General features: G+C 40.3%; 1 protein-coding gene across 1 annotated transcript in view; it reads left to right on the top strand.

The window, feature by feature from the left end:
• Positions 1 to 25,184, top strand: part of Prcp (prolylcarboxypeptidase) — a 66,338-nt gene that overhangs the window by 24,305 nt on the left and 16,849 nt on the right. The window contains exons 2-6 of the mRNA XM_070034903.1: positions 14,437 to 14,577; positions 16,594 to 16,695; positions 21,553 to 21,734; positions 21,956 to 22,113; positions 24,641 to 24,810. Coding sequence (XP_069891004.1) covers positions 14,437 to 14,577; positions 16,594 to 16,695; positions 21,553 to 21,734; positions 21,956 to 22,113; positions 24,641 to 24,810 — 753 coding nt within the window. The remainder of the gene's footprint in view (positions 1 to 14,436; positions 14,578 to 16,593; positions 16,696 to 21,552; positions 21,735 to 21,955; positions 22,114 to 24,640; positions 24,811 to 25,184) is intronic.

Raw genomic sequence — 25,184 nt, forward strand, 5'->3', positions numbered from 1 at the left:
ATTCCTCCTCAGTGAGCGCTCAGGTGGGTGCTCATCCTATTAGCTCTAGGTTGTCCTCAGCCAAAAGGGCCATGTAGTGGGGCGAGCGCACCTGGAAGTCATCAACGGAAGCCACTTGATTGCATTTGAACTTGCTGTCATTGTTCTGAACTTTCTGGTTTCTGCTGAGGATATCCTTTTTCCCGTCTGTCATCTTTTTTATGGTGCTCAAAACAATGTAGAGTGTTTGTAGCATGTATGTTTAAGAGGATGATAAGAAACCCCTGGAGACTATTTTGTAGTGAAATCAGAATTGGAAATACGATGTTGGAGTTTCCCGGGAGGAAAAAAAAACTTAGGCATTACTTTCTTCAGTTGCTTCCTTTTGTGGTTACAAGTCATATGAGGGCTTTGTAAAGTTTACTTTTTTTCCCTTAAGTATTTCAAAATCATGTATTTTGCAATGCAACAAAACCAATTTACTTTAAAACCAAGTCTATAAAAAAAAAAACCATGATAGCTTTTCTTTTTCAGTGCTTCCCACTCTGTGATTTGCAGAAGATCTTGCCTAGAGGAAGATGAGTTATATTTTAACAAAAACTAAAGAGAATCAAGCAAGTGGAAAAACAAGACAAAAAAGTAGTTTCTTGCCCAGTGCTGGCTGCTTACACCTGTAATCCTACCTATTCAGGAGGCTTAGATCAAGGAGGGAAGTTTGAAACCAGCCAAGGCAGGAAAGTCTGGGAGACTCTGATCTCCAATTAACAACAACAAAAAGAAGCCAAAAGTGGAGCTGTGGCTTATGTGCTAGAGTACTATCCTTGCACACAAAAACTCAGGGACAGCACCCAGACCCTGAGTTCAAGCCCCAGGACTGGCACACACAAAAGTAGTTTAAGTCAGCGGAAGTAAGTAGGTAGAGATTGTGGTTCCTGGTGTCCTTTGTCTCATGGGAGTTGAACAGGAACCATATGTTTGAGAGCAATTAGGGTATCACTTTATCCATTTCTTGAAGCAGTTTTGGAAAAAGGGAATGGAAGTAGAATCTGTCTTGTTAACATCTGTCAATTACTAGCAGGAAGGCTTAGACCTCTCTCGGTTTAGCAGGACCCTCCCTGTTCAACTACTCACAATCAGGGTTTGCATAATCACTTATGATGGGTGGTGGCGGTGGCTGCCAAGTACGAAAAACATCCTTTTGTTGAGCACTGATGTTGTACACTGGGCTCCTTTGTCATTGTGCCCTTTCTTTGGTATTATGATGTTGCAAAATAAACATTGCTATATTTGTGATAACTGAAGAGAGACCTTGCTTTGAAATCTGCTTCTTATTCTTAGGATCATCTCTCACTGGGACCTTTCAGTGGCCTCCTCTACCTTTGCTCTGGGCTGTCTTCACAGAGCAGCCAGAGCACATCTTAGTGCTCTTCGAGGGCTCCTGATACCATTATAATTCAATTCAAGCTCCCCACCAAAGTAGGTGTGAATCAGCCCTAAACCTTATTTCATAACCCTGCTCCTTGTTTACCACATTGAGATAGACACTCTGGTCTCATTTCTATTTCTAAAGTCTGCCAAGCCCTTCCTAGTCTCGAGACCTTTATATTTTCTTTCTTTCAGGATCTCTCCTTGGCTGGCTCCTTCAGGCTTCAGCTCCAGTGCCACCTCCATGGAGAGTCCATATTAGTTTCTTTCTTTTTCCTCTGTGTGTGTGTGTGTGTGTGTGTGTGTGTGTGTGCGTGCGTGTGCGCATGTGTGTGTGCGTGTGTGTGCCCGCTCATGCTCACGCTGTTACTGGGGCTTGAATTCAGGGCCTTGTGCTCTCACTTGGCTTTTTTGCTCAAGGCTGGTGCTCTACCACTTTAGCCACACTTACATTTCTGGCTTTTTTTTGCTGGTTATTTGGAGATAAGAATTTTTCTTTTTTTGGGGTGGGGGAGTCTGGTCGTGGGGCCTGAACTCTGGGCCTGGGCGCTGTCCCTCAGCTCTTCAGCTCAAGGCTAGCACTCTACCACTTGAGCCACAGCACCACTTCCGGCTTTTTGTTTTTGCTTATGTGGTGCTGAGGAATTGAACCCAGGGCCTCAGGCATGCAAGGCAAGCGCTCTACCACTGAGCCACCTTCCCAGCCCTGGAGATAAGAATTTTTCTACATGAGCTGGCTTCGAACCTTGATCCTCAGATATAAGCATCTTGGGTAGCTAGGATTGCATGTGTGAGTAACTAGTGCTGGCCGTATTAGTTTCTTTTTTCTTTCTTTTTTTTTTTTTTTTTTTGGGTCCGGTCACGGAACCTGAACTCTGGGCCTGGGCGCTGTCCCTCAGCTCTTCAGCTCAAGGCAAGCGCTCTACCACTGAGTCACTTTCCCAGCCCGTATTAGTTTCTTAAGGAAGGTGTAACAAAGACCTCAAGAATGTGAGGCTAAAACAATGGAAATAGGTTCTCTCAGTCTGGAGGCCACCTGCCAAAATCAAGGTGTGGGCAGGATAGGTTCCTTTTTCCTTCTTGGTGGCTCAGTGGGAAACTGCCCCATGCCTCTCTCTAAGCTTCTGGTGGCCATTGATGATTCTTGGTGTTTCTTGTCTTGACTCCATTCATTGTCACATAAACATCTTGTACACCTGCAGTTTTGTATAGCATTCTCCTTTCTGTTCTTCTGTCTCCCTGTCTCTCTGTTTATCTGTCTCTATGTCCTTCTCTCTGTCTCTGTCTGTCTGTCTGTCTGTCTGTCTGTCTGTTTCTCTGTGTGCTGGTCCTGGGGCTTGAACTCAGGGCCTGGGCACTGTCCTGGAGCTTTTACTTAAGGCTAGTGCTCTGCCACTTGAGCCACAGCTCTACTTCTGGCATTTTTGGCACTTAACTGGAAATAAGAGTCTAACAGACTTTCCTGCCTGGGATATCTTTGAACTTCAATCATCAGATCTTAGCCTCTTAAGTAACTAGGATTACAGGCATGAATGAGCACCTGCTACTGTCCTTTTTTTTTTTTTTTTAAATAACAGTAGCAGTCATATTGGATTAAGAGTCATCTTATTCCAGCTTGATCTCATCTTCAATAATTATACTATCAATGACTCCTTTACCATATAAGGTCCCATTCAGAGGTCCCAAGAAAGATAGGAACTTGGGAGGGAATGCTCTTCAACACAGTCTCCCTTCCCTGCCTCTGAATTTAAAGTAAATTGCATTAGTGGAGATGCATCTATAAATGAATTTCTGAGCAAGGCAGTTTGTTGGGCCTTGTGTCATGTGTGCATGCCATCCATAACAAGATGTTCACTCCAATGGAATGTGAGTAGGGCTAAGAGGATCCGGAGATGGTATTATGTGAGAAACAGTAAGAACTGGACTTGTGAAGTGGAGCAGATAAGATTTGGAAAGCCATCACAGTCCTCTGCAGGAGGAAGCATGGATTGCAAGAGGATTAAGTTACATGATCACAGGCCAGCGCTCCTGTGGGTGAGAAGCCTGGCATTGTCTTGTTGAGCATTGGAGTGTCCTTATCCCTTCCATTGTACAGATACTAGCCTCCATTTTCAGAAGATAGAGTGTTGTTTATGATCATAACAGTGGTATATGAGAATAACAATTCATAACAATAGATCATAAGAGAAGAAAAACATGAGCGCAATATCATCTTAGTTTAAACAGGAAAATAGAAACTTGTCAGGCTTGTAATACATCATTATGTATTTTTAGAGTATCTTTGAACTGATTCTGTGTAGTGTTATCTGGCAAGAATTTTTATTTTTTAAAATGTAATACGTTCAGCATAGTTCAGAGTACTTGCAACAAATGCATCCATTTACATTGTCACTGATCTACTACATACCAGCCATTCTTACAGACATTGTGGTGACTTAGCCATGGACAGACATCCTGGCCTTATGAACTGTCTGTTTCTGCAAGCAGAAAGAGTTTCTTGCATTCTGATTTGCTAGCAGATTGTAGCAGCCTGATTTGTCAGGAAGACTTTGTACCTCTGGTTAGTCCAGCAGCATGGAGACCAGGAGTGACCTCAACTCTCCTGCCCAGCCTCTTCATGAATATCCCAACCTAGTTTTATCCAGCCATGAATCATCTCTGCTTCTGCCTTGGGGTGTCTGTCTCTACTGAAGCAAGCTTACAACTAGACAGTGGCATGTATATCTACAGATTGACTTTCCAGCCTCAGGGACTCTGGGAAGGCTAAGATGTCTGATCCTCCTATACTGCACTTGGACTTCTGTCTTTCAATCATTGCTTCATCCTCTCTTTTAATAAGTAAACTTTGTCCCCCTTCTTAGATGTTGTAGGCATGGGGTTATAGCTCAGGTGGTAGAGTTTCTACCACCTGAAGGCACAAGGCCTTCAGTTCAAACAGCAGAACCACAGGAAAAAAAGAGGGAAGAACCTAAGGTGTTGTATGAGAGTCATGCCAGTGAGGAAGCATTCGGTTCCTTCCTGTTTTCGTAGAAAGGTCATTCCTTCTGGGTTCATCTGTTTCTGATGGACACAGGATTACTCATCTTGCCCAAGTCAAATCCCCTCTCCATCTAGGCCATGGACCATCCCTTCTGCCATCTCAGATTCTCCCTACCTCAGGTGTTTTCCTGTGCTGATCTTGGGGCTTGAACTTAGGGCCTGGGCACTGTCCCTGAGCTTTTACGCTCAAGGTTAGTGCTCTACTATTTGAGTCACAACTCCACTACTACTATACTTTATGGTGGCTAATTGGAGGTAAGAGTCTCAGTGCCTGACTCAACTGATTACCTTTTAACTGTAGGCATAATGCCTTTCCCAGATTTCTTCATTTAACTGTGTTGGAAAGTGTATTCTCATGTTGTTTAAAACACCTTTTTTTAAATTTTATTGTAAAGAGGGGTTACAGTTAGATGAGTAAGGTAATGATAAGACAACAATTTCTTAGCCAGGCACATGTGGCTCATGCCTGTAATTGTAGCTACTTAGGAGGCTGAGATCTGAGGATTGCAGTTCAAAGCCAGCCCAGGCAAAAAAAGTCAGTGAGACTCTATTCTCCAATTAAGCACAGTAAAAGCTGGAAGTGGTGCTGTGGCTCAAGTGGTAAAGTGCTAGCCTTGAGCAAAAAAGGAACTCAGGGACAGCACCCAGGCCCAGAGTTCAAACACCAGAACCGGCAAAAAAAAAAAAAAAGGAAGGAAAAAACACCAACATTTTCTGGATAAGAGTGAATGAGAAAGATGGGGGAAATGAGAAGGGTTGATATTGATTAAGATGTGTTGTACTCATAATCTAGCCTGTTGAAGTGAAACCCTTGTACGATTACTTAAATAAAATTAAAAAACAAATACCCCCCCAACATTTTCTGGCATATTTGGGTTTATCAAAAGTTGAAAAGATGCTTTTTTCAGGTAAAATTATCGTGTTGTATGAGAGTCATACAACATAACCAGAGTCCTGGTTGAAAGCCTCATTTTTAAAGGGTTTCCAGCCTTATAAGCTTTGACTATAGCCTTGTTACAACGTCAGGTATATTTTAGATCATGTACTTTGCAAGAATGCTGATTAGTCCTCCCTCCTCATGCTGTCTGGAATATTTGTAGTTATTTCATCATCTTACCATATCTCCCTGCAGCACGAGGCAGGCAGTGTCTGCGTCCTCATCCATCTGGGAAGACTGCATTGTTTGCCATGGCCTTAGGCTTGGGTTCTTCCTACAGTATGTGATTTGTTATAGGGCAAAAGGCATATCCAATTCCAGTGTTCTGCAGCTCTTCCAAAGTCAGCAATGGACCCAAACAGTAAATCTACCTGCACAAACCTTCTCTTCTTGGGAACTTTGCTCTCCCTTTCATTTATCTTGACTTATGCTTTTGTTCTGAAGTCTTATTGGGTCTGTTTTCATATTGATTACAGAACCAGAATCCATGCATTGTTTTTCATTCTCTGTATTCATTGATCACATACAGTATATACAGCATTGCTCTAAATTTTGGTGACTGAGCAGTGGGCAGACGAAAGTTTCTATTGCTAGGTCTCTGTTTCTAGTGGTACCGTTTATTGACTGTCAGTTTAGAGAAAAGATTTCAGATTTAAATTGTTTTTCCTTATAGGAAGGTTTTGCCTCTAAATCTGATGGCAGCCTGATGCATCTAACCTCTTTTCCCATCTTTCATTCATAAGTCATATAATATCTATCAGAAGCACTGGTGTGCTGCTGAATGAACTGTTGTGATATACATTTCTTTAGACTACAATTACTCAGGTCAACTTACTGAGCTCTGGCTGAGAGTGCACCTTTATTGACTTTCAGCCTTAGAAGCATTGACTATACCTTGTGACAATGTCAAGCGTATTTCAGATAGTATAATAAGTTACAAGTTTACATTTGCTTGGCACAGTTCACCATAGCTTTGCATTTGGGCTTTCTCTCTTTGTTTGAAATGCTCTTCTGTCCCTTTTCTACCTGCAAAAATTCTTGTAGTGCTTCAAGCATCAGGTTGCATGTTTCTGCTTGGAGAAGCCTTCTAGGATTTCCTCCCAAAGGATAGCACCTCTGTTCTCCCAGTGCTTAGCACACAGAACATAACCACACCATTGTGCAGTTGCTTGTTGGTATTTCACGACTTTTGTTATGATCAGGACTTGAAAGAAAGAATTATGCCTTACTCAGTTCTTTCCTTAATGTCTGCTATTTACTGAGTTCTACATAAGTATTTTTATTTAAATGTAAAGCATTTTTAGGGCTGGGCAGGTGGCTCAGTGGTAGAGCGCTTGCCTTGCATGCATGAGGCCCTGGGTTCGATTCCTCAACACCACATAAACAAAAAAGAAAAAAACCGGAAGTGGCGCTGTGGCTCAATTGGTAGAGGGCTAGCCTTGAGTCTTGAGCTGAGGGACAGCGCCCAGGCCCAGAGTTCAGGCCCCACGACCGGAACCCTCCCCCCCCAAATGTAAAGCATTTATAAATGAAAAGTAATAGTGTGGTGTTTTATTATACTGTAATTGACATGTGATTCAAATGAGATCAGAATGTAAATATTATATACACATTATAGCATCCTATATTAAATGAAATTTTTGTGAATGTTTACAGATAGGTTTATAAACTTTTATTATTCTGTAGAAATATGTATCATCCTAATCAGATTATTGAAGTTAAGATGATACTCATTTAGTACTTTTGTAGAGTCACTATGCTCCTGCAATAGTAACTTCTGTCCTGACTTCTTTTTTTTTTTTTTTTTAAATTTTATTTTATTTTATTTGAGAACATACTGTACAGAGGGGTTACAATTACATGGGCAGGATAATGCATACATTTCTTACCAAGCATTGCAGCCTCCTCCTTTGTTTACCCTTCACCTCCCTTCCCAGCCATCCCCCTCCCCCCCACCCAATCATACCCCCCTCCCCCCCCACGCCGACATTGTAAAGCTGGTTTTGACATGACATTTTGTACTTCTCATTGTTGCAACAGGTCCACCTGAATCCTTACTGACTTCTTTTATTTATTTATTTATTTTTATTTTTTGTGAACATACTGTACAGAGGGGTTACAATTACATGGGCAAGAGAATGAGTACATTTCTTATCAAGCATTGTAGCCTCCTCCTTTGTTTACCCTTCACATCCCTTCCCAGCCTCCCCCCACCCCCACCCAATCCTCCCCGCCCCTCACCCCCCCCCCCAAAGTTGTAAAGTTCGTTTTCGACTTGACAAGCTGTACTTCTCATTGTTTTAACGGGTCCACCTGTATCCTTATTTAAACGACTTGTTTTTCCCCATCTCCTCCACAAATTATGACTTCAAAGGCATACTTTTTTTTTTTTTTTTGGTCAGTTGTGGGGCTTGAACTCTGGGGCCTGGGCGCTGTCCCTCAGCTCTTCAGCTCAAGGTTGTTGCCCTACCACTTGAGCCACAGCGCCATTTCCAGTTTTTTGGTGGTTTATTGGAGATAAGAGTCTTTTGGACTTTCCTACCTGGGCTAGCTTTGAACTGTGATTCTTAGATCTCAGCCTCCTGAGTAGTAGCTAGGATTACAGGCATGAGCCACTGGCACCCAGCTCTAAGGCATGCATTTTAAACGCTGACTTTAAAAAGAAGGGAAATGGAAGTGTTCTTCTATAATCCCAGCTCTCAGGAGGCTGAGAAAGGAAGATCTTCAGTTGGAGACCAGCCTAGGCAGCATAGTATACCTCATCTCTAAAGAAGTCCAAAGGCTGGGTATATCACCTGTGTATCATGTTTGCGGCCTGAGGTCCCATCCCATTCCTAGCACTAGGAAAAACAAAAGGAAAATGTTTCATGAATTTCAGAGATGTGAACATATCCTTATTTAGAAAAACAGATTTTAACGTAATTGGCATGTAGGTATCAGATTTGAATCCAAGCATTTGGCCTTGAGATCTAGCGTCCATCCCTGTCCCTAAGGACGCTCCCACTTCACTGCTTATCCAACAGCACCATCTAGTGGTAAATCAGTTCCCAAAACTTTGTGCGTGTAGTTGTCCGTCCCAGTGGCATGTCAGCTTCAGAGCTGAAGTTGAGGCCAGGTAAGTCCAGTGTAGAGCTTTAGATATGGTAATTACAGAATCTTCTTCTGATAGAACTATTAGTTCTTTGACCACGTTTGTTATATCTTGGCCTACTGGAATGTTTTAGGTGTCCCAAGGGCAGGGTGCTGCATCTCTGTTTTAGGAGTATGTTCGGGACTATTTTGGTTTCAGTTAAGATGGTGATTTCCCCCTTGGCCAATGGTCTTTGGTCAGAGGGAAATTCCAGAGCACTGCAAGACTGGATGGGGTGTTTGGGTACATTCTTCTAGAAGCAGATACTATTTTTTCCAATGTAATTTGATACTATATGATTACCTGATGAATTTACAATAGGATCTCTTTTCTCAAGCACTAGTTACTAAAATGTATTGCATCTATGAAAAGAGACCTTGTAACCTTCCTCTGTGAAGTTGCCTCCCTTCTGAATCAAACTTGCTGAGAAATGTTAGTCTCCATTTAAGAACTCTAGTATAGGATAATGACAACACACTTAGTGTGTCATGACTTCCTTTCCTGATCTCTTTTACTGGTCAGTTGTGGGTCCTGGGCACTGTTTCTGAGCTCTTTCGCTCAAGGCTACTGCTCTACCACTGTGAGCCACAGAGCCACTTCAAGTTTTCTGTAGTTAACTGGATACAAGAATCTCATGATCTTTCTTGCTTGGGCTGGCTTTGAACCTTCATCCTCAGATCTCAGCCTCCTGAATAGCTAGGATTACAGGTGTGCGCCACCTGTTCCCTGCTACTGCTGCTGCTTCTGCTGCATCATCATTTCCTCCTCCTCCTCCTCCTCTTGATCCTCCTCTTCTTCCTCCTTCTTCTCCTCCTTCCAAATAAGTTTATGAATACAATGCATCTTGAGTGATGTCACCCCTTTCAACATTCTCCCTCATCCTTCCCAATCCAACACTTACTTATTTTTGGATTTTTCCTGACCACAGTTCATCAAGAACAGCTGAGCATGGCCAGAAGTATGTTTCCTTTTGGGGGTAATAATGCTTGTGTTACTTTTACAGCACTGTTATTTATTTCAGTTATTTAAACAAAGGAGGAGGCAACAATGCTTGATAAGAAATGTACTCATTACCTTGCCCATGTAATTGTAACCCCTCTGTACGGTATTTTCACAATAAAAGAAGAAATCACATTGCAAATGTAAAGTTCCAGCTCTGATTTGACATTAATCAGATCATTTGACCTCTTTGACCTGAGCAACACAGATCACATGATTTCTAAAGCCCTTTCTTGTTGGGATTTATAACATCTCCCTTCAGGATCACAGAAAGGAAAGTGCAATGTGGGTCTCATTTCTGAGCAGCAGAGGGCACCACTGCCCCTTGTGTGCTGGATCAGGAGCTATGAGAACTTCAGTTAATGTGTGTAGTTGGAGGTTGATATCCCTGATGATGGCAAGAAGCCAAGAAAATTCTGTAAATTCATGTTGTGCAAAGGACACCCCACTGTGTAAAAATTTCAACTTGTTAAACCCTGAGATGAAACACTTAGAAAACGGGAGATTTTGACCTTCTAAGAATGATTCCTGCAATTCTCAGAGGTGTTTCATTTCTCTTGCCCAAGTTGTTCCTAGGATAGGTATGCAAACGAAAGGGAGGAGAGAACTTACATGTATTGAGCCCTTATTATTACCAGAAACTATACTTGGTACTTTAGGTACATTTTCTCTATCCTTGACTCAATTCTTTGAATGACTTAGGAAGACACCAGTGCTTCAGAGTGGTTAAATACTTGGTTTTACAACTAGGAAGGCCTGTCTTATTTTTTTATTTATTTAGCCAGTCCTGAACACAGAGCCTGAGCACTGTCCTGAGCTTTTGCTCAAGGCTAGCACTCTACCACTTGAGCCACAGCGCCACTTCCTGGCCTTTTCTGTTTATGTGTTACTGAGAAATCAAAAACAGGGCTTCATATATGCTAGTCAAGCACTCTATCACTAAGCCACATTCCCAGCCAAGGAAGACCTGTTAACTCTCACAGTGTCCTTTCTTCTATAGAGAGACTTGCTCTCCTTCCTTCCTCTCCTTTCTCCCTTTCTCCCTTTCTCCCTTTCTCCCTTTCTTCTCCCTTCCTCTCCCACTCCCTCCCTCCCTCCTTCCCTCCCTTCCTTCCTTCCTTCCTTCCTTTCTTCCTTCCTTCCTTCCTTCCTTCCTTCCTTCCTTCCTTCCTTCCTTCCTTCCTTCCTTCCTTCCTTCCTTCCTTCCTTCTTTCCTTTTGGTTCTAAAGTTACTGTGACCCTTGGGATTTTAGATGGAAAGTTGGCTTGTTTTGGGGTCTAATGTCAGGTAGTAATTAAATACCAGAGACTTATTCAGCCTAGCAAGCTACTTTAGAGGTCTTCTGAAACCTAGATCAAGAGAATAAACAAGAAATTCATGTCTTACATTGGTGCTTTCTAATTGAGTGGTTTTCAAGATATCAGAACCACACAAAGAGCTTGTTAAGAATGGATTTCTAGATTCTGCCCCTTCCTGCAGCGTCAGATTCAGTTGGTCTAGGATTGGAATACTTTCTCAGGTTGATACTGAGAGTGGGCAGGAGCTCTCAGGGAGAACCTTGCACTAGCAGAACAGAAGCAGATGGAATCACTTGCTGTCTCCACTATGTCTTGCCCTTGCTTTCATTTTTAGGCTGAGTTGAGTTAATCGAAGTTAAATGCAGGGGTTGCGGCTCAGCCTCCTCATGGTCCCTTAGCTCTGCACTTGGTCAAGAACAGGAGCTCAATGCATGCTTGCTGACTGGTTGAGAATATTAATGTCTGCGATAAGAGGAAGGTATAGCATGTGCACATCATGATTATATACCTAGTCCCTATCAACTGCTGATTTCCCTCAGAAGAAGTGCATGTGTCTATGTATTTGGAAATAGCTTATATTTAAGGTGTACCTATAGTTATGATTATAATATCAGAAAGCATGAAGTTTAGGTATAAATTTAAGACACTTGATTTTGGGATCTCTGACTGAAGTGTGTGTGTGTGTGTGTGTGTGTGTGTGTGTGTGTGTGTGTGTGTGTGTGTGTGTGTGTGTGTGTACAGGTGGATGGAGATGGAGATGGGGCTGTTTTATAATGGCTAGGGAAGTCTCTTGGGCTCAGGCTTAGGTCAGCATGGCTCCCATTCTAGTGAGGGTGGAACAGCACCTGTATACTACCTCCTCATGTTGTCCCTCCAAAAACCTAGGAATTCAGCTTCCACCACCCTGAAGGCACGGGGCTGTGTACTGTGGGTCACCCTGTAAACACACGAATTTTTAAAATCATATGGTAGCATTTGATTATTGTATTTTGAAAGTGGAGTTAAAATACCAAAGGGCCAAAACAGTCTAAAAAAATGTATCTGAAGCTCCATTAAAATTTGAAATAGTTTTGTTACTCTTATTTTTTGACATGTCTAGTGTGTTTTGGAAAGTTTCAATATCCTGTGTGTTTTGTTTATTTCAATATAAAGTTTTGCTCATTTAAATTCACTTTCCTTTTTTTTTTTGTCAGTCATGGGGCCTGAACTCTGGGCCTAGGCACTGTCATTCAGCATTTCAGCTCAAGGTTAGCACTCTACCACTTGAACCACAGTGCCACTTCTGGCTTTTTCTGCTTATGTGGTGCTGAGGATCGAACCCAGGGCCTCATGCATGCAAGGCAAGCACTCTACCACTGAGCCACCTTCCCAGTCCTCACTTTTCTTTTTTATGTTGAAGTATGTTCAAGGAAATCACAGTTTGCATTCTTTCTCTAAATATTTCAGTGTACAGCTGTAAAAGACAAATAGCTTATGCAGTCAAAATAATGTATCACTCCAACAAAGCTTTAGTATTGTCTAATATCTTTTCAATATTCAAATTAGCCCACTTGTCTCCAGGTTGTCATGTTCATTCAAGCGAGGAGTCACTCCAGGGCCATGCATTGCATGTAGGTATTAAATTCCTTAAAATTAACTTAATCTTAACTGCCTTTTGCTCCATCCTATAGCCTTGTGAAGGGTCCTGCCTTCAGCTTTGCCTGACCACTGCTTTAGAGTGTCTGCAACTTAATCATCCTCCCTCTGTATTTCCTGGAGCCTAGTCATTAGATCTAAAGTCTGAGTTAAGATAACACAATGTTTTTTTTTGGCCAGAGTATACCACAAGTGATATGTGCTTTGTGTTACGTTTACTGAGAGATACATAACCCTGTCTGATTCATCATTAGTGATGTATTTATCCTGAGGTTAAGGTGATGAGAGCCAGACCCTTGTTTGTTTGTTTGTTTGTTTGTTTATGGAACTTAATGCTTGCTGAGGTGTTAGACATGTACTCTCCCTTGAGCCACATTCTAGCTCTGTGTCCTTCTTCCTTATAAAGTTACCTCTTCCCCTTGTGACAAAAGAGAATTCCTTATGGTATAATTCTGACACTATATATGAGTGTTCATTTTACCATCATCTAATTTATTTTTATTATTATTAAAGTAGTTGCACGAAGGGGTTACAGTTTCGTAAGTCAGGTTATGAGTCATGCTTCTCAGTCAATATCATGTCTTCTTTTATTCTCCCTCACCTTCCTCCTGCCCCTTCCCTCAAGTTTTATCATCCATTCTCATGAGGCTTTTAACAACAATTGGTAATTCTTGCCCAAATTGGTAATTCTTGAGGAACTATCATTTTATTTTACTAATTCTCTAATTCTTTCTGACATTTGATTAAACACCTCTCTTTCATGAACTATCACTATTTGGTACCCCAAAATACAATTGTGTTGAAAAGGCAGGATAAATCTTGAATTCTTATGATCAACATGTTTTATGTATTGAACTTTGTGGGTACTGGTTGGGGAAGTGGGGGGAGGAGACAAGGGAGAGGTGGGGTGAGTCTGCTCAAGGTATGCATATATGAACAAACATGTCAAAATCAAACTCCCTTGTACAACTAATTGATACAGATAAAAAATGTAAAAAAAAAAACCAGTAGTTGAATTCTTTTATTTTTGATTCCCAATTTCAAAGTAAAAGACTGATTTCATGGACATTTTAAAGTAGTGGCAAATGATTTTTTTCCTTGCTCTTTAAAAAAATGTCCTTATGCACTAATACTTTTTATAATTTGAATATTTTAGTCAATTGCAGTCTTTATTGTTTTTATGCTCAATTTACAAAGCATTAACCAATGGGCTTCTATGTCCATTAATTGAATGCTATTAATTTCAGAGCACTTCTTTGCCTAGCAATATGTGTGAACCTATTTTCTTGTTCCAAATATCAGTCAGCTACTTCACTAACAAGCCTTAGTTCCTTTTGTTGGGAATGGTACAAAATACCCAAATCTTGGAATTTGGAGTATTCTACAGTGACAGTGTTTATTGGCCTCATCAGTGGTCTATGTGGTTTGTGAGTGTTAATATTGAAAGGTTATGAAATGAAGTTTTAGATAATTAAGAATGTATTACTTTTGAAAACCTATGGGCTATGTTGTACACTTGAAAATTTCTAAGAGAATAGATTTAAAATCCTCTCGTCTCCCCAAATGATACATTTGTGAGGTAATGCCTATTTTAGTTAACTTAATTAGCCATTCTATGATGTATTCCTTTTACAAGACATCATGCTGTACAGTATATGTACAATTTTTGTCAAAAATTAACAGAAATAAGTGAGAAAATAATGGATTAGTAGTTCTATTTTCAATTCAGTTTTAGTATCATTGTGTTTTTAAATAGCTACTTGACTTTATAATTGTATCTGTTCTCATTCCTACTGAATATATTTTCCACCAATAACCATATAAAGAAAATAACATCCATCCATATTACTATTAATAATAAAAAATGAAAATCAAAATTTCTTTTGCTTACTTTTATAGCATAGTTGATTTTAGTGGGAGAAGCACTTTTATGTTGATATCACTTCATTTCCTTCCTGTAAAATATGTCTTGTTTATTTTGTTTCTTACATAGGTTAATCATTTTGGATTTAGTGACACGAAAACCTTTAAACAGCGGTACCTAATAGCTGATAGACACTGGAAGAAAGATGGTGGATCAATACTTTTCTACACTGGTAATGAAGGGGACATTGTCTGGTTTAGCAATAATACGGTATGTGCCAGTTTGTGAAATTCCTCTGCTCCAAACATTTGCTTTTTATTATAATAAGCTGGAAAAATATTTGCATGTGGTAGGTGCTCAATAAATAATAGTTAAATGAATAAAACTGAAACACAAATCGTTGTGAAAATGAAAAATATCTTTGAATGTTTTATAGTAATATATAACATATAAATATGTAATACATCTATATCAATATATCATAAATATATGAATATATTATATATTATAAATACATGCTAATTTTATCTAAAGAAAAGAGTATATATAGAAAGGAAAAATACTTAATTTTATCTATGTATCTATCTATATAATATATAATATATAACCTGGATCTCTTTGAAAAATAGAAGTACTCCTGAAATAGATGCAAGCAAATAATCACAAATAATCACTGTGCATCAGGTTCAATCCACAACCTGAAGACAGCTCCACAGAAGTGTGGGTGTTCTGGTGACTAGATATTATTCTTAGGGCACTCAGCCTCATAGGGCAAGACATGTGGATAGTAATAGAGAACTATAGCTATCAGGGAAGTATTGAAGAAGGGATCAATATTGCCAGGATGGGGCAGGCAGAAGGGGGTGTGCTTGAGATGTGTGTGGCCAAATGCATAGATATGTGCAGGGAATAAGTAGGGCCTTGGAAGAGAAGGTAGGGTTATATAACCATCACAGATATCATGCCAGATTCTCCATGCTCACATTCATGCAGCTCTTTCGTTGCTGCTGATCAAAACAAATGTTTTGAGGTTCATAGTCCTTGTTAGGGAGTAACCCATTAGAAAGTAAGAACATACATTAAGAATGATGGGGGTATGGGGGTGTGCACGCACGTGCACACATGCACATGCATACTGGTCCTGGGACTTGAACTCAAGGCCTGGATGCTGTCCCTGAGCTTCTTTTGCTCAAGACTAGTGCTGTATCAGTTAAGCCAGAGCTCCACTTCCAGCTTTTTTTTGGGGGGGGGATGGGGTGGTAGTTTATTGGAGATAAGAATCTAGAATCTTAGACTTTTCTGTCTGGGCTGGCTTTGAACTGTGATCCTCAGATCTCAGCCTCCTGAGTAGCTAGGATTACAGGCATGAAACACTGATGCCTGGTTAAGAGTGACTTTTTTTTGTTGGTTGTGGGACTAGAATTCGGGGACTGGGTGCTGTCCCTGAGTTCTTTTGCTAAAGGCTAGCACTCTACCACTTTAAGCCATGACACCACTCCCAAGAATGATATCTTTTAAATCACTGCTAAATCATCAAATCCATTGATATTGGCTCTTGGGATGCTTTCTAAAGGATTTTGAGGCCACAACTGAATAACACAGAATAAAACCATAACAAAACAAAACACAGTGACCAGTTTCCTGGCCAGACATAGGTGATGGAGCAAAGAAGCCTGGCAGTGCTTGGTGATTGTGCTGTATTAGAGTCTTGACTCTGCTAGTTAAAAGTTGTATGAATAGAGAGATGATTTCAAGTCCCAGTGTTTTTGTCTGAACTCACAGTGCCTGTTTCTGCAGTGCTGGGGATTGAACCCAGGTCTTGATGGGTAGGTATGTTCTCTACCACTTGAGCTATGATAGGACCTAGTCCTTTTCTTTTCCTTTTTGAGTTTGAGTCCTGATACCATTATCCAGGCTGGCCTTGAACTTAGCTCTTTGCTAGAATATTTGGTACACATGCAATTTGAAGATTCCAAGAATGCCAATTCAAAGAGGTAGAGGGTCAGGAGAAGAAGAATTGGAATGACTATCAGTGTGAACCTGTTGTTTAGCAGTGAAACAGTTATGACATCTTATCCTAGAATAAGCCCAAATCATGTAACTTTTCAGACAGTTCTTTGTAAGATTGGAACTCTGGACTCACCCTTGTTAAAGAATCACTCCTATCATTTGAGCCATTTCAGCAGCCAGAGAGTTTGTTCTGGTCTGCATCAGTAGCTATTTTATATGGCTTGCAAAAAGTTTGAGTAGTGCTCTTTTCACATCCTCCTTTTTTACTCTTCCTAGGGGTTCATGTGGGATGTGGCTGAGGAACTGAGTGCTATGTTGGTGTTTGCTGAGCATCGATACTATGGAAAGTCCCTGCCCTTTGGCAACAACTCATTTAAAGTAAGTATGCCTTTGTTTTAAAGGAAAATATTTTTGTTTGTTGGTTTTTCAGTACTAGGGATTGAACTCAGTGCCTTTGCTGGCTACATCCTCAGCTCCTTTTTTTTTTTTGCATTGGTTATTATTGTTGTTGTTATTATTATTATCATCATCATTGCCAGTCCTGGGGCTTGAACTTAGGGCCTGGGCACTGTCCCTGAGCTTCTGTTGCTCAAGGCTAACACTCTATCACTTGAGCCACAGCTCCACTTCTGGCTTTTTCTGTTTATGTGGTACCTAGGAATCGAACCCAGAGTTTTATGCATGCTAGGCGAGCACTCTACTGCTAAACCACATTCCCAGCCCTGTACTGGTTATGTATAAGGTAAGGTCTTCTTCTATGCTCAGGCTTTGTGCTTCCCTGGGTTGGCTGAGGATGAAGGTGTTTACTACTGCACCCAGCTAGTGTGCTTCTCCTGTAGCTGGGATGAAAGTGTACAGCACCTCACCTAGAAATACTATTTTTTAAAAATATTTCTCTTTAAGAAACTCACTTAAAACAAAACAAAGAGTTTGAATTCAAGGTCTTGAACTCTCTTGCTTGCTAGCTTGTTTGGTAGGCATGTATGCCAGCTTTTACTGTTTTTTTTTTTTTTGTTGTTGTTGTTTGTTTTTTGTTTTTGATGGAGTCTTGCAGAATCTTCTGCCGTGGCTGGTTTTGAACAGCAATCTTTTGGATCTCAGCCTCTTTGCACCTAGTTGGAATTTACTTTTTAAACCCAGCATTACTTTTACTAAGGGCTTTATGTATAAAGTACTAATTATCTTCTTCAGATTACATTAAAATAAGACTCTAAAATATACTTGGAACTCAAAAAATTAAATCCCCCAACAACAAATCCTCAAAGAAATTACTGCCCAATAATGAGTGGCCTAAAGACTTACAAAGAAACTTCTCTGAAGAGAAAAAAAGGATGGCCAATAGACACATGAAGAAATGTTCAACCTCCTTAGCCATAAAAGAAATGCAAATCAAAACAACATTGAGATTCCACCTCACCCCAGTTAGAATGGCTATAATCAAGAACTCTAATAACAACAGAGGCTGGAGGGGATGTGGCCAGAAGGGAACCCTACTGCATTGTTGGTGGGAGTGTAAACTTGTTCAACCTATTTGTAAAGTAGTGTGGAGGTTCCTCAAAAGACTTCACATAGAGCTCCCCTATGACTCAGCAGTCCCACTTTTGGGCATTTACCCAAATGTTTACAAACAAGACCACACTAAAGCTACCAGCACAACTATGTTTATTGCAGCATTATTTACTATATAGCTAAGATCTGGAACCAACCCAGATGCCCCTCAGTAGATGAATGGATCAAGAAAATGTGGTATATATACACAATGGAATTCTATGCCTCCATCAGAAAGAATGACACTGCCCCATTTGTTAGGAAATGGAAAGACTTGGAAAAAATTATATTAAGCGAAGTAAGACAAGCCCAAAGAAACATAGGTCCCATGGTTTCCCTTATTTGCAATAACTAGTATATGTCTGAGACAAGCAGAAATGGTCAGATAAGTTGATATAAGGCAAAATGAACCCCAAGATAAGGCCTCAAATTGTTTTTCTTTCGATTGTTTCTAACATATTTATAAGATGATTTCTTTGTTGCTTTGTATGTCCCTACCCATGGAGGGACTATATTTGATGTTGGTATAATTTGTGGAGGGGAAGGGAAAAAACAAATTGTTTAAATAGGGATACAGGTGGACCCATTGCAACAATGAGATGTACAAGATGTTATGTCGAAAAAGGAACTTTACAACTTCGGTGCGGGGGCGGGGGGGGGTAGGGAAGGGAGGGGGGTAGGGACGGTCGGAGGCAGTGGGGAGAGATGGGAAGGGATGGTAAGGGGGAACAAAGGAGGAGGCTACAATGCTTGATAAAAAATGTACTCATTATCTTGCCCATGTAATTGTAACCCCTCTTTACAGTATTTTCACAATAAAAAAAGAAATATACTCATTACCTTGTTCATGTAATTGTAACCTCTCTGTACAGTATTTTCACAAAACAACAACAACAAAAAACCATGGACTGTACCTAAAATCATCTTATATATCACCAGTATACACACATATTATGTTCTTAGAACCCCTAGCCAGAAGAACTTGAGACAAGTCATTTCACTATTTTGAAGGAGTTTTTACATGTTTCTTCTCAGGACTGAATTTATTATCTCATATTATTACTAAAATAAGTAAAGGTAAGTTAAAGATATCCCTATGTTATTAACAGAAAGCAGAGTTTTTTGCTGATATTTCTTGGGCTGCATGGGGAATTTTATTCTTTAGTACATTGAGCATGACTAGGAGAGTTGACAGATCTTAAAATCATTGGGAAGCAAACCAGATTGTTGCAGATAAAAATAATTTCCTCACTAGGTCACTATAGTTGATGTTCTACTAGGGAAGTGAAGCCAAGGGGCTGTTTTTCATATGCTACTTTCCCTTTGTGTGCTCAGAGAACTTGTCAGTAACATGAAGATGTTACAGATATTATTTGAGGGTAGGCAAAAAGTTGCACCTAACTCCTAGTGTGATAAAAACCTGAAGGAAACAATAGTGAGAGAATCAGTAAGAAGGCAGGAAGTGCTGAGTGCTGGTGGCTCACAACTGTAATCCTAGCTACTCAGGAGGCTGAGATCTGAGGATGGAGGTTTGAAACCACCCTAAGCAGAAAACCTCCTGAGACTCTTATTTCCAATTCACCAGCAAAAGACTGGAAGTAGAGGTGTGGCTTATTTTGAGTTTGAGGCTGCATATCTGTATACACACACATACACTTGCACACACACACACACACACACACACACACACACACATACGCACACATACACAGAAGAACTTCGAGAGTCTACATCTTGCATGAGGGGAAGGCTAAAGAAATAGACAATGGAAATAGTAGAGAGGAAATATGGGGACTCTGTGACTTAGTAATGTGCCAAATGATGGAAGGAGTCAGTATAGTTGAGACCCAAGTATGAAGATAATTTTGGATAGCCTAATAGAAGAACATCTGTATTAGTTATCGAGTGCTATGTACGTCAAACCTTCATGGCTTAATATAGCAATAAATATTTTGTTTGTTTGTTTTGGAAAAAGGGTCTCTCTAGATAGCCCAGGCTAGCCTCCAACTCAAAATCCTCCTGCCTGTGCCTCCCAGTGCTAGAATGACTGATGTGTGCTCCTGTGCCCCATCAACAAGAAACATTTACTACCTGGGAAGCTAGGAGTAGCTTAGCAGGTGGTTCTGGTTCCAGCTGGGTACCTACCTGAGTAGCCAGGTGACATGGCAGCTAACTTCCTCAATGTTAGTAGACTAAGAGTGCTCATTTATGGCCTAACTTTGGTAGTCCCATATAACTTCTGCCATGTTTTGTTTATTAAAACAGGACACTAAGTCTAGGCCAAGTTTAAAGGGAATGGAATTAGGCTCCACCACCATGTAATGAATTTACAGATACATTCTTTAGAGCACCCTGATTGTCTCTCAGTTCAACAGGACCCCATTTCAACTTCACTCTCCTATGCTACACAGGAACATGGACCCCACACAGAGTGCTACATGATCATAGGACTTGTTTTATGGATTTTCCTTTTCTTGGGGATCAGTGTCTTATGTTGTATGTTTCCCAATACATTTTTCTCTTGCAAATTTTAAAGTTTTTCTAAAAAATAATAGGCAGTATCATTTGTTTAATTAATATGGACAGTATAATATATAATTTTCCTGATAAGAAGGGATGAATTTTTTTTTTTGTCAGTTGTGGGGCTTGAACTCAGGGACTGGTTCTGTCTCTGAGCTTTTTTGTGGCCCTATCCCTGAGCTTTTTTGTGCCAGGCTAGCTCTGTATCACTGAACCGCAGTGCTACTTCTGGTTGTTCTGGTGATTAATTGTAGATAAGCATTTCCTGGCAGGGCTGGCTTTGAACTGCAATCCTCAGATTTCAGCCTCCTGAGTAGCTAGGATTACAGGCGTGAGCCACTGGCCCAGGAGGAATCAATTTTATTTTTACCAGTGATCCTTATCTCAGGGTTTTGTTTCTTTCTGGCTACATTGTAGATATTTTAAATATGTCAAGATTTGAACTAACATTAAAACAGTTGCCTGTTAAGTTAGTTTGTCCTGTGTGTGTGTGTGTGTGTGTGTGTGTGTGTGTGTGTGTGTGTGTGTGTGTGTGTGTGTGTGTGTGTGTGTGTGTGTGTGTGTGCGTGCATGCGTACTTGTGTGTGTGCCAGTTCTGGCACTTGAACTCAGAGTCTGGGCAATGCTCCTTCACTTTCTCATTCAAGGCTGGTGCTCTACCACTTGTGTCAAAGCTCCACTTCCAACTTTTTGGTGGTGAATTGGAGATTCTCATGGACTTCCCTGCTCAGGTTGGCTTCAAACTGTGATCCTCAGATCTCAGTCTTCTGAGTTGCTATGATTATAGATGTGAGTCACCAGCACCCAGCTCAGTTTTATATTCTGTCACATTTGTTGTTGAATGTCACAGGGTTTTTTTCTATTATTTCTACAGTTTCAACAAAGCAGCTAATAGAACTTACATTTGAAAGGGGACACACAGGTGGGTTATATGACAGGCTTGAAAGGAAAGTGTATTGTTTTATCTAACAGAAATAAACCCAGGGACCACACCAGGGCTGTGCTGCGGGCAGTGGGGCAAGTTAGAACTCCAGCTCCCATTAGACAAGCACATAGTGCTTTGACTGGGCGTTTTAGCACAATGGCTTGGAAATTGTATTTGGAGAAAAGCTTATATAGATCTATGTGCAGGTTTTTACCCATATTCTTTTTTGATTTTTCTTTTAGGATGCTAAACACTTGAATTTTCTGACATCAGAACAAGCCCTAGTTGATTTTGTAGAGTTAATCAAACACTTGAAAAGAACAATCCCTGGAGCCGAAAATCAACCTGTCATTGCCATAGGGGGGTCTTATGGTGGCATGCTTGCGGCCTGGCTTAGGATGAAATACCCTCACACAGTAGTTGGGTAAGTGGACATATGCATTTTCACTGACCACCCAAGTGAACTTAGAGATTTGTTTGGGGTAAGAAATGTCCCTTTCTATCATATTGCAATTTCCAGTTTCTGTCTCATTAACATGACATTATTCTTTCTCTGCATTTTAACTCAGTCTCGGTTTTCATTTTAAAGACTTGACTTGGATGAGTTACTTTTTTTTATTTTTCATTTCTCCTCGATTCCCATAGAGCTCTTGCAGCGTCTGCCCCTATCTGGCAGTTTGAGGATTTGGTTCCTTGTGGTATGTTTATGAAGATTGTGACTGCAGACTTTAAGAAAAGTGGTCCAAATTGTTCAGAGAGCATCCGGAAATCCTGGGACGCCATTAATCGACTTGCGGGTTCCGGTAAGCATTCATTAACAGAATAGATTTTCAGGGATTTTTGTTTTATTTTTTAGAAAGGATTTATTTTAGTCTAACAGGATAAAGTAGGGAAAAATGGGAAAAGAAGGAGGAACATTTCCTGTTTCCCATGCAGGAAATGGAGTAAAGACTCAGACTCTGCAGATTTTTTTTTTTTTTACCTCTTCTTTGTTAAATTCAACACTTAGATTTTTATTTATATTTTTGGCAGTACTGGGGTTTAAACATAGGACCTTGTAATTGATAGGTCAGTGCTTTACCATCTAAGCCATGCCCTTGGTCCTTTTTGTCTAGTTGTATTTCATATGGGGTCTTGTACTTCGCCTAGGCCAGTGTCCTCTAACTTACGTCTTCCTTGTAACTGGGATTACAAATACAGACCACCATGCCAGGCTTGTTCTTTGAAATAAGGTCTTGTTAACTTTTGTTGCTTAGGTTGGAATAAAATCTTGGCTTTCATGTATTTTTTTAATATTTTTTTTATTGTGGAAATACTGTACAGAGGGGTTACAGTTATATGAGCAAGGTAATGAGTACATTTCTTATCAAGCATTGTTGCCTCCTCCTTTGTTTTTCCCCTACCATCCCTCAACCCCGTCCCTCCCCCCCTCCCGCCCCTGCCCCATATTGTAAAGTTCATTTTTCAACAGAGTGTCTTGTACATCTCATTGTTATAATAGGCCAACCTGTATTCCTATTTAAACATTTTGTTTTTTCCCTTTCCCTCCCCAAATTATACCAGCATCAAATACAGTGAGAACAGGGGTTATACTGTGGGGGAGGAACATACAAAGCAACAAAAAACTAGAAACAATAGCAAGAAAGAAAAAAACCACATGTGTCCCTATCTTGGGGTTCATTTCACTTAACTTCATCTTATCTGGTCATATGTACATAGCTTTTGACCTTTTTTACTTGTCCCAGATGTATACTAGTTATTGCAAATAAGGGAAACTATGGGACCTATGTTTCTTTGGGCCTGGCTTACTTCACTTAATATAATTTTTTCCAAGTCTTTTCATTTCCTAACAAATGGGGCAATGTCATTCTCTCATGTATTTTTTGTTGTTGTTTTGTTAGTCATGGAGCTTGAACTCAGGGCCCAGGCTCTGTCTCTGAGATCTTTTACTCAAGCCTCGTGCTCTACCACTTTGAGCCACAGCATCACTTCCAGTTTTCTGGTGGTTAATTGGAGATAAGAGTCTCACAGACTTTCATTTCCTGGCTGGCTTTGAACCACACTCCTCAGATCTCAGCCTCCTGAGAGTAGCTAGGATTACAGGTGTGAGCCACTGGTACCTGGCCCTGATTCTCATATTTTTACCTTTCAAGTAACTGGAATTGGAGGCATATGAGTCATTGGTCCTGTCTAGCACTTCCACTTTTTTAAATAGACATTTACTAAAAGTATAATACACATATAGGAAATCATACCAATCAAAATATATTGCTTGATGAATTTCCACAAAGTGAAATGCTTAGTATAATTAGCATCCAGATCAAGAAAGCATACAATCAAGCTGGGTACTGATGACTCATGCCTGTAATACTGGCTACTCACGAGACAGAAATCAAGAGTATCAAGTTTCAAAGCCAGTCCAGGAAGATAATTGTATGAGACTCTAAAATAATTGTCTGAGACTCAGCAGAGCTGGAGGCATGGCTGAGGTGGTAAAATACCAGCTGAGTAAGCAAGCTGAATGAGTACAAGACCTTGAGTTCCAACTCTAATAGAACACACACACACACACACACACACACACACACACACACACACACACACACACACACACACACACACACACACACACACACACACACACACACACACACACACACACACACACACAGAAAGAACACAATCAACGTCTTAAAAATTCCCTGGTGACATTTTCAGTCTTTACCTCTACATCTACCCAAGCTAAACACAACCCTCACTCCTTAAAACATAGACTAATTTTACTTGTTCTTGAATTTTAGTAATCAACATGTTCGTGAATATACTATTACTTTCGCTTGATTCTGTATTTGTTAAATGCACCCATTTGTTTTATAGTTTATGTGATTCTTCTCATTTTATGCTGTTCTTATGGGGATTTTTGTTGTTTTTTTTAGAAATTTTATTGTAAAGATGCTGTACAGAGGGGTAACAGTTACATGAGTAAGGCAATGAGTCAATTATTTGTTGACCATTGTTACCCCTTCCCTTGTTGTTGCCCCACTATCCCTCCCCCCCACCTCCCACACTCCTCCCCACCCCACCCCTTTGTTCTTATGTTTTTACTTATTTCAATATTATCGTAAAAAGGGGTGCATAGAGAAGCCACATATCACCAATGTCTAGTGTGGATTATCCCATCGCTCTGAAAATGTTTTGTTGAAAACCATTTTTGGAGAAGTGGTATAAAAAACAGTGACTTCTGTAATACTAAATCATGATATGTAATGATATGTAAAGACGTAGGCTGACAAGTCCTGTTTTAGATTCCACTTGTGATTCTCCCCCCAGGCAGTGGACTTCTGTGGCTCACTGAGGCTTTTCACCTGTGTAGCCCCTTAACTTCTGAAGATGTTGAGCATTTGAAAGAATGGATTGCTGAAACTTGGGTGAATCTGGCGATGGTGAACTACCCTTATGAGTGTAACTTTTTGCAGCCTTTGCCTGCATGGCCTATTAAGGTAACAGAAAAATGCTTCTCATCATTTTTAGGAACACGCCTTTCCTCTTTTCCCCTATATATTCTCTAACTTTCCTCATCAGAGGAAATGTGAATGATATAGAGGTCTCCATAATAGTCAGAAATCCTGGACTCATCCACTTTTTTTTTCCAACCTTGAACAATGTCAGTTTCTTTTTTAATCTTCTCTCATTTAAAACCTGAGATAAATTGCATCCATTAATTGCATCCATTATGGAGTTCTGTGAATGGGAAGTAAGACCAGTAGTTGCTATGCCAAATTCTGGGCTGCACCCTTCGCATATGTAGTAATTTAGTCTTTGTAATAGGCATATAATGCATATTTCTATGCAATATGTGGTTAATGCATCCTAG

The sequence above is a fragment of the Dipodomys merriami genome, unplaced genomic scaffold (genome assembly GCF_024711535.1).
Source record: "Dipodomys merriami isolate MVZ:Mamm:240054 unplaced genomic scaffold, mDipMer1.0.p SCAF_25, whole genome shotgun sequence".
Classification (NCBI taxonomy): domain Eukaryota; kingdom Metazoa; phylum Chordata; class Mammalia; order Rodentia; family Heteromyidae; genus Dipodomys; species Dipodomys merriami.